The sequence below is a fragment of the Leptosomus discolor genome, chromosome 25 (assembly GCF_034619465.1).
Source record: "Leptosomus discolor isolate bLepDis1 chromosome 25, bLepDis1.hap2, whole genome shotgun sequence".
NCBI lineage: Eukaryota > Metazoa > Chordata > Aves > Leptosomiformes > Leptosomidae > Leptosomus > Leptosomus discolor.
In genome coordinates this window covers 7,223,467-7,233,083 of record NC_141415.1, presented here as the reverse complement: position 1 = coordinate 7,233,083, position 9,617 = coordinate 7,223,467, and the positions used below count along the sequence as shown (strand labels likewise).

General features: G+C 56.0%; 1 protein-coding gene across 2 annotated transcripts; it reads right to left on the bottom strand.

Annotated features, from left to right (window-relative positions):
• Window positions 1–1,094: 1,094 nt before the first annotated feature.
• On the bottom strand, window positions 1,095–9,212 carry ORMDL3 (ORMDL sphingolipid biosynthesis regulator 3). Of its 2 annotated transcripts, XM_086477953.1 has the most exons (4): window positions 9,169–9,212; window positions 4,415–4,621; window positions 2,819–2,970; window positions 1,095–2,681 (listed from the first exon to the last, which is right to left on the bottom strand). In XM_086477953.1, the coding sequence occupies exons 2-4, from the start codon at window positions 4,586–4,588 to the stop codon at window positions 2,546–2,548; spliced, it is 462 nt and encodes a 153-aa protein (XP_086334079.1). In that variant the 5' UTR covers window positions 4,589–4,621; window positions 9,169–9,212; the 3' UTR covers window positions 1,095–2,545. The 2 variants fall into 2 exon arrangements, with proteins under 2 accessions (XP_086334079.1, XP_009944692.1); XM_009946390.2 differs by lacking the exon at window positions 9,169–9,212 and having other exon boundaries at window positions 4,415–4,616.
• Between the last annotated feature and the right edge of the window lie 405 nt (window positions 9,213–9,617).

Below are 9,617 nucleotides of genomic sequence, written 5' to 3'. Positions count from 1 at the left end.
AAAAACTGCCTTTTTGCGAGGTTTATAATCCCGTTCTGTTTTACAGTTGATCTTTAATTTAACAAAACAGAATCAGATGCTCATCGTGTCAGGTGACGGCACAAATAACATGTTCAAACCCTCAGCTGTAATGCCAAGGCCTTCAAGGAAACTGTCAAGTGCTGTACTTCACCGAGGAGAGCTGACCCTACCTTCAATTTAAACTTCTGCTAAAAATAGCACAACTGCTTCGATGTAGGTAATCTACTCAGAAACAATCAGTATATGACTGTCTGGGCAGCAGTGATGTTTTCAAGCTATAGCGACTGTTTCTGTGGCCAAAAAGTGGATGTTTTCCCCCTTGTGTTCTACCAAGCTAAGCAGTTCTCTACCCTCCGGAGACTGGCGCGCACGTCGGGGCTGCGGGCGGACGGTCCGATCCGTTCAGCGAGGCACAGGCTGCGTTGCGGACACAGCTCGGCCGTCCTGCTCGGCGGGCAGCGGCCCCTCCGCAAGCCTTCCGGGCACGGACACCGTTGGTTTCTTAGTCATTTCAAAGGTCCTTGGCTGATTGATGAGAGAGCTCTGTTTTGAAAACAGTGTTTTTTCCAAAAGTCATTGTCTTGCAGCTTAAAGAGTGCATTAGCTTTAGAGTGCGGCATACCTGAACCAAAGCAGCCGCCCTGGTGTCGTGGTGGTTGAAAGGTTTAACGCCCCATCAAGGGAATTGCCCATCTGTCAAACTCCCTGGCTGGACAACAGCACGCGGGTATCAAGCCAGACTCTCTCCTCTTTCTATGTGCTTGAAAACTTCCTTGTCACTTAAACGATTTATTAAAAATTTCCAAAGGTATTAGCTAATGATTCTCTCGGCATTCCAGCAGCCCTTTAAGGTACACCAGATGTGTCTTCCCTTCTCTGCAGCGGTCCAACAGCAAGTCTGAGATAAAGCAGTAAAGCAGCTTGCCTAAAATGATGTGTGGAGGAGTTCTAGGTCTTAAATGCACCCCTGAAGTTCCCCTATCCCTGTCCTGTGCTCAGAGACCATCAGACCACTCAATGATTCCCGCTGTGACCTCTACGGCTAGAATTGGCTAATGCAGGAACAAAACTAGCACATTTCAAACGTTTATATCATTGTCCAAAGTGTGAGACAATATAAGCACTAAGACAACAAAAATACAGGCTTTCATGAGTTTACAGGGGAAGCATGAGGGAAAACCACATTTTATCCAGCACACAACCCAAAAGAAAAACTGATGATTTTGAACAGTAGAAAGCTATCTCAGCCAGGAAATCTAAACCTGCAAACTGCTTTGTGTAGGTGGTAATTTTAGGGGAAAAAAGGCTCAATTTTGTTCCTGTACTAAAGAATCTATGATTGGTGACCCACTGCATCCTTCTGTTGGTCAGTTCAGTCTGGTGCTGGCGCTGCTCGTTAGTCTCGCTGCCCCGCTGGATCACCGAGGGCTCAGGGGATGCTGCTGCCGCACTCGTGCACGGAGCCGAGCGACGGGCTTCCAGGTGAGCCAGAAATCACACGCTCGCTTGAGTCAAACGCCGAGCCAGGTCCACTGGCAAATCCCAGTAACGTACACAGACTTAAGAGACCAAAGAGCTGGGTTGAGGAGCAGAATTCCAATTAGCCACTAACTGATTAGAGCAAGCAGCCCTCCGTCTCTCATTCAGCCTGTACGGATCAGTCTTCAGCTCCTCCCACACTTGTGCAGCCTCCGTGTATCGAGCAGCCCAGTGGCACTTGTCGATCACAACGACCTGCACCCAGCCCTTAGCCCAAAGGCTGCAGAATGAGCTTAAAGATTAGCGGTTTGGGGTGGGAGCAGCGTTACCCAGACATTCTGGCACAAGCTGAAAATAACAAGTAGGGATTAGGATCTATTGAGCTTTTCCCTGAACTCCAAGAATGGTACCGTAGAAAACTGAAGGCTTTGTCAAATTGCGGGTCGTTCCTTCCTGTACTGTTTTTAGTAAAAGAACTTCCTTTCTCGGTAACGTAAAAGATTGCAAAATAAAAATCTGTCGTTCTCTTCCCCCTCCCGAAAATGGAACTCAAACCCCGAAACGATCAAGTATTGGGGAAGTCTGGCTGTATCCCTTTGAATTTCCCCCACATATCGCTTAAAGCACCTAGCTTCAGAAAGGGAAATATATTTTAAAGTGCATTTACCACAGCAATAGTACCAGCACTAAAAGCTTTTCCCCTCATCCCTATTCTCTTCCTTCAATGTCTGGGACAGATGAAAATCTCCCCAGGATTCATCCGTGTTGTACCTTACAAGTCTCAGTGTATCCGCATCTATTTATGACACTGGAATAAAAGGAATCCAGCGCCATGCACCCTGCTCCGCACTAAACTCTACGCTGGAGCTTGTTTAGATTTATTGGGCATGAGGATCCAGCATGCGGTATATGTCTATTGGATACTGCATTTAAACAGCCGCTGTGAAATTAAATCCCAGTGTGCGTGGGGGTGAAGGAACAGGACTGGAGAGAAGGAACTTCCCCCTCTCCCCTGCTCCTCTTCCGTTCGCTCCAGCCACGCGGTTCAGTACTTGTTGATCCCAAAGATCCGGACTCCGTGAAACTGAGGCAGTTTGGGGATCAGGACGCTCATAAGGGAGATGGTGTTGATTATGAAGTGTATCCGGTCATACTTAGTGTAAAAGCTGGTTAGAAAATACCTGGAAAGGAGGGGAACAGAGAGAGAGGGAAGCTGAATGACAGCGCTCCACGTTGTCGTTTCCCAGGCCAGCGCGGGCAGCAGAAGCGGTGACGGGGACGGGCGCGTGAGGCAGCTCGGCTGCCCCGAAGTACTCACAGGACGATGGGCATGATGGTCAGGAACTTGCGCGACGCCGTGAACTGCACGCCGTAGTCCATCTGCTCCCAGTGCGTGAGCAGCCGAGCCTTCCCCTGGTCCGGGGTCTCGAAGGGAGTTCCTTTCACGGTGTGTAGGAAGATGTACATGCTCTGCGGCAAACAGAAACGCAGCGTGAGGCGCGCAGGGCCTTCCCTCACGCCCCTCGCCGCGCCGGGAGCAGCGTGCGGCTTCAGCAAGGCCAAGCACCGCTGTGGGAGCCTGCACCAGCGCCCGGGTCCGCTAGAGGGACGCCGCGTCGCTGCTGGAAGAGGCGCTGGCACCCGCGGTGGCTAAGGAAGAAGCGGCGAGCGTTCGGGAGGAAGGCCGCTAGCCGGGGCTAGCGCAGGCTTGGCTGGAACATGTGAGGCTGCTGGGTGTAAGCCAAGAAGGTGGTTGCGAGATTACAGGGCTCAGATCTCTGGGATCAGGAGATTAGCGTGGGCTCGCTCTACCGTGCAACAGCAACGCTAACTGCTTTCTAAAACAGCGCTGGCAGAGCTGGAGGCAGCGAGGGTCTGGTACCGCTCTGATTACGAGTTAACCTCTTGACGTGGAACACAAGTCACAGATAAACAGCAAGTGCCTGGCTACATCACATCTCTCAAGCAAAGCCACGGCTGGCCTTTCAACTCCTTTCTGTTCCCCGGACTGAATGGTTCAAGGTGCCAGAGAAGGGGAAGGGGCTGGCTGAAGAGCAGGCAGCTTGTCAGCTGAGCCCCCAGCGGCTCCAGCTGGTGGTCTTGTGGGTTTGGTCTTTTTCCTGCTAGAGCCATCAATAACATGAGTATGAGGGTCCCTATAAAGGTGTCATTTTTGTCTCTGCAATATTCTCGGCCTCAGATGTTATTTAAAATAAAGGATACAAACTCGATCGCTGCATCTCTGAAGTATTTTGCCCACTATGGCTGAAGGCTCTGCTCCTCAGCCCTGGGACCCAAGCGTGCCGAGGCTGGCGCAGTGGGGTGGCGGAGGCGCAGAAGCGAGCAGTTGAACGCAGCAGCTTCTGGCGTCGCAGGGAGCCCGGGTGCCCCGCGTCCCCAGGGCACGGCGCTCTGACACCCCTTCCTTTGGGCACCTGCTCCTTAGAAGGGGGGAACCTGTTCCAGGACTAATCTTTTCCTCTAAGCAGAACAAAGTTTGCAGTTTAATCTTGTTTTTCTTTCTTTTTTTACCTCTGAGGCCAGTTCAGATTGTATCAACCCACATGAAAGCTGCCACACCACCTCCTGTGGCCCCTCACGCTATTGCTCTGGTAAGGGGGATGTGACAAAGGGACCTACCCTGCAGGCAAATGAATTCGGTGTCCCCTCTGAGCCACCTCACCAGATGTTTGCTGTCTCACCAGCACCTAGGCTGGATTTAAGTACATGACCTAGAGGCAAAGGTGCAGTCCGAGGGGTGGAGGTTGAGTAACTCACCCTGCATCTCTGGAATTACAGAGAAGGGAATTGTTTCAACAAGAATCTTACTAGCTTGCTCTCAAAAGAAGAACTGGTGCTGAGAGACGACCTCACCGTGCTCTGGGAAGTCAAGCCAGCCACGCTGTTCCCTTACCATGTTGTGAATGATGTTCGTAAGAGTCCAAACCACGGGGACGCTGAAGAAGGGGATGCTCAGGAGTACGACGTGCAGCAGGCCGATGCCAAGGATGTAGGACAACCAGATGCCCCGGCTGTTCATGACACGGGTGTTGGGATTCACCTCGCTGTGTGCGGTTCCCACGTTCATCTTGGCTCTTGTGTCCAACGGGCACCCCTGAAACTAAAGCAGAGCCGGGTCAGCGCTCGGGCGGCGGCAGCCCTCCACCTAAAGGACTCGGGTCGGCACAGCAGCGGTCGAGCACTGCCCTGCTGTTAAGTGAACCTGAAATCTGTTGTTTGCAATCAAAATCCCAAGTCAGCTCACTTCTCTGCACCTCATTTCCATCCGTAGAGCTGACGTTTCTGAGGGGAGGCTAAATCTGGGAGCGGCTGAGATTTGGGAATAACATGTGGGAAGCCTGTCTGTGCCAGAAGCTGCTTGTGATCTGCTGAAACCTTTTCCTGGAACCAAGACGTCAAGGCTCAATCCTGCGACTGCCTGACAAGGCTCAAACCAATACTTTAAGCGCTTTTTAAATCACCATCAGGGTGTAAATCATGGAAGCGCTCAGCACACGAAGCTTCTTCGATGCTTATGGGTTCAGCGTACCTTCAACTCGGAAAGGGAACACAAGTATTTGCAGAGCAAAGGCACGGCAGCTCTATATCAACACATCTCCTAATTAGCTCAACTAAATGAACAGGGTTCTGCACAGCTCTGGAGGCTTGCTGGTCTCCTGTCTGGCTTACGTGTTTTGCCTCCCAATTTAAGACTTACAGGGGGAAAAAAAAAAAGAACAAAAACATTCCCCCGCAGGGAAGGAATGAGATTCTTCTGGAGGAACACAAAAAGTTAACAGATAACAAGGCAAAGGGCATTGGGGGAGTATTTCAGTAGTGAGAGCTGCAGAGAAGACGGCTCTTCCCCTACCTGGAAAGAACAGCTGCTGCGTAGGAGGAACACAGAGAGATGTTTTTCTAAACAATACCGGGAAGACGAGGAAGCAAGACAGTGTCATCCGCTCAGAGCGTCTCTGGAGCGGTGCCCTACGGACGGCACAGGTATCGGAGTGGCTTTTTGGATCGCTGCAGCAGCAGCAGGTACCAGTCAGCTTTCAGGCTTACTGGGAAGGTGAAAGCTCAGGTTTACCGGTTCCCAGGGACCACAGGAACAGCACAAATTAGAACCGCAGTAACACTGAGCATCTTTACACCGAGATCAGGGACGTTCTCGCGTAAAATCATCTTTGTCCGCGTCCCACGGACATGTGGTTTCATTAGACAGTATCGCCTGTCCCTCCTTGGACGGAGGACCCCAAGGCGAGGGCTGTTTCCTGATGTCCAGCCTCGTGTTTTTGCTGCTCTGGCTCCCACAGCTGGAAGACGGCATTGCTGTTCTCTCCAGCTCTCGGAGGCTTCGGTCTCAGGAGGCGAGCCCGAGCCAGATCTAACATTACGCTCTGCGTGTTGCCGCCAGCTGTTCTCAGCTCCCTCGCCGAGTGCCGGGCCTGGCTTGGCTCAGAAGCTGGCGCTGTCCCCTGCTCCTGCCCAGGGTCAGGACACAAAGCGAACGCTCGACTCCCGGGACGCTCGCTGTAACTTCCGAGCCTCTTCCAGCTGCGCGGGCGGCTCCGGGGAGGCAAGGCTGCTGGGCGAGCTGAGCACCCACCTCTGCTACCCAGGGCTCGATCGGGGGGCTTATACCTGGAGAAGGTTTTGGTACCAGAAAAGAGGCTTGCAGGTCTGTGGAGTGCTTGTTTTCGTGTCGCCCGCCTCCTGGGACAAAGGATATTGGGCACTGGATATTGCAGAGAAAAGCCTGAAGCGCGCTCTGGAAGCAGGGCTTGGAGGCAGAGTTCAGCGCTCCAGTCCTAGTGGGGGGAGCAGCTCTGGTGCAATTCCTACGGGCTTTTGGAGGGAAATGTAGGGGACGTGGCGAAGCACAGCGTAAGCCAAAAAAAGTCATATTGTTGTGACAACAGAAAAAAAAAAAGCAAACAGCCCCGTGGAATGCGTCAACAGGAGTGCTGTTTGCCAGGCGCAGGGGATAATTCTCCTAGACGCAGGTAACGCCTCAGCTAGAAGAGTCCAGTTCTGGGAGAGCTGGAGGGAGTCCAGGGGAGAGCAGTGAGAAGGAGCAGAGGTGTGTAGGAAAAACATGGCCTGCAAGGACAGACTGAAGGAAACGGGTTTGTTTAGTCTCGAGAACACCGGAGAGAGGCGCGAGGAAGAGTCCTCACACACTTCAGAGCTGCACTGAGAAGGGAGACAAACTGCAGTGGAGTTAACTGCACGAGTGGGACTGGGAGCAACTGGGTAGCACTGAAGGGCGGGCGTTGGAATGGATGGCCCACAAAAGCGATCGGTGGTATCACCGGAGGCTTTAAAATCAAGTTTCATGAGCAGTTAAAATAATTCAGATTCCTCTTTGGAACAGGGGGCTGACCAGGGTGGCCTCTTCAGGCCCCTCTTTTCCTGAAACGATGCCGTTACCCGAAGGCCGCCGAGGCCAGCAGACCTCCCCCGAGCCCTAGGGGTGCCCCTGCCCGCGCAGCAATCCAGGGGAATTTCCATCTGAGGACAACCACGACCGTAACTTTCAAAAAACCAACGAGCAACTTCGGACTTGGCCCCCTCTGCAAACGAGGGCAGTTGCAAACCTGCAGCTGGGTGGCACAGGGCCCAACCTGGAAGCCGTACGTGAAGCAATTCTCCTCCCTGTGCCTCGGTCTCCTCACGTGTAAAAGTGAGGATCGGGCGGGTGCAACGCTAGAACGTGCAGGGGGATAATTCGTTCTTGCAGGAGAGATGCAGCAATGTCAAGCATTCGGTCCTACGGTGAGGATAACGCTGCTTCTCCAGTTCTGTCCTTCCCCACCTTAAAAATATTTCATCTGCGAATCTTTCCTGTTCCTGGCGTTGGCAGCCCTTGCCCAAGCCCGGTGCTCCCTGTGGATCGATTGCACGCCCAGCTCCGCGCCGTGTTGCAAAAGCCTGGCTGAGGGAGCGTGAGCTCTCCAAGCTCCGATCCCTACCCCCGGCCCAGATCCCGTGTTTGCTTTCTGATTTTACACCGAGCACTTGTTCACCTGCAGGAAAAACAAGGCAAAAGGCAACAGCGGGAGGAACTCCAGCCCCCCCAGCAGCTGGCTGCCAAGTTCTGCTTCCCGACTCGTGCAGCAGTTTTCCAGGACAGAAAAGCTTTCAATGTTTCACGAGACCGAGTGTGAAGGTCGGGACTGTGCTGCCCTTGGACGGTGTCCATCCAAGGAGGGGAAAAGTCCTAACTGGGGTCAAACAGCAGGCTGGGATGGCGGGGCCGAGCCCTCCCTCCACCCAATCCTTCGTGTCCTGTTCCCAACCTCCCGCCCGCCGCCATGCCAGCTCCCTGTCCGTGGCTCTGTCAGGCAAGACTCTTGTTCTGGGGCTCAGAGCAAACATCGGGGCTGCCAGGTCAGAACTGGCGTGATGGCATCTCCCCGCTTCTGAGGGAAGGGGGAACAAAACAGCACCGGCAGTTTCCCCACTCGCTTCATTGTCCATCAGCAGCTGGAGGACCCGCAGCCTCCAGCTCTGGCCGTGCCACCAGCACCCCAAGGTGCAGCCCCTTCCCCACCCTCCGCTCCCGTCCCCTCGCAGTTCAGCAGCGCTCCAACCTCTTCCCGCAGCCCTTCCCCGGGGCAGGATCACACCCCAGGCCCGGCACCAATCCCGTGCAGGAACTTCATCTGGGCTGGCAGAGGGAAGGAGGCCCCAGGCGCTCATCGTGGCCGATGGTTCCCAGAATGCAAGTGATTAAGATCCCAGGGAGCCGAGATCCCTATCTCTGGCAGCCGGAGTGATTGCCATCTCCCAGGCAAATAAATATTTTAAACCCTCCTTTGCCAGATGGCATCAGTGTTGGAACCAGAGCACCGAGTACATCAAAGACGTTGGCAAACGCGGTGGCGTTCAGAGGCAGCTGATAGGGGAGGGAGCCGAGTGAGAGGTTAGACCCAGACGGTGTCCTGGTCCAGCCCCGAGGGGCTGACAGGCTTTATCTGAGCCCCAGAGCTACCAGGTTCCTCCTCGGGAAGCCAGGAGGACACGGCACTGGTGGAGCTGTCAGGAGAGCAGCCAGCATGGTGGGACTGGATAATCTTGAAAGTTCTTTTCCAACCTCAACGATTCGACGAGCAGGAAGCCGGGGGCTGTGAAGCCGCGGTGCGGCTCCACGGGGACGCGGAGAAGTGTGAGCCGTCCCCAGTGGCAGTGGGACCAGGGGGGCTCTGCCTGCCCCCTGCGGCCTCTTCTGCTAAATTTAAAGTTTGGACGCGCAGGGAACGCTGCATGTTGGGTTCCTCCAGGCGCACGTGGGGGCTCGGGGGCCTGGATCCCGCTTCCCTCCACCCAAACACCTGGGAAGGACCCGGGGTGCTGGGGCAGGACCTGCTTCTGCCCGGGTTCCCCCCGGCCCGGCCGTGACTGCGGGGATCCCCCACGGGGACCCCCCCGGGCCCCGGAGCTTTCTGGTTCCATCTCAGGAACTGCTTTTTTTGGGGGGTGGGTGGGTGTTTTTCGGGACGGACCCACGCGAAGCACCTTCCCCCGCTCCCGCGGGCCCTGCAGCGGGGCTCGGCCGCCGCCTGCTCCCGGGGAGGGGGCGAGGCCCTCCCGCCCTGCACCCACCGCGCTCCGGGCCCACCCCGTACCCCCGGGGAAGAGCCGCCGCTCCCGGTCCGCACTCACCGCTGCTCTGCCCGGTCCGGCCCGGCCCGGCCCGGCTCGGCGGGGCCGGGGCTCTCTCTGTCGCTCACCCGCCGCCCCGGCTGCGCTCCCGGCGGGCACCTCGGCTCGGCCCGCCCCGCCGCCGCGGAACGCCGGGAGCTGTAGTCCCGGCAGCACCGAGCGACGGCGACCGGCCCTGGGGCGGGGACGGGGCCGCGTTTACCGGGGACGGCGCGATCGGCGGGAGGAGCCGCTTTAGGAACGGGCCGGGACCCCGCGGAGGCGACGGGGCCGCTCCTCCGCTGCCGCCCCTCTGCCCGCCCTGAGCGGGGGGCGGCGGCCCGGGGAGGGTGCTGGGGAGGCAGGGGGGGCTGTAGCCGCCCCGCTCCGCACCCCGGGGGGGGCTCACGCCCAGCTGGGTGCTTCCCCCCCTGCTCGGGGAGGGTCGGCTCCCGGCCCTGCCACCCCTC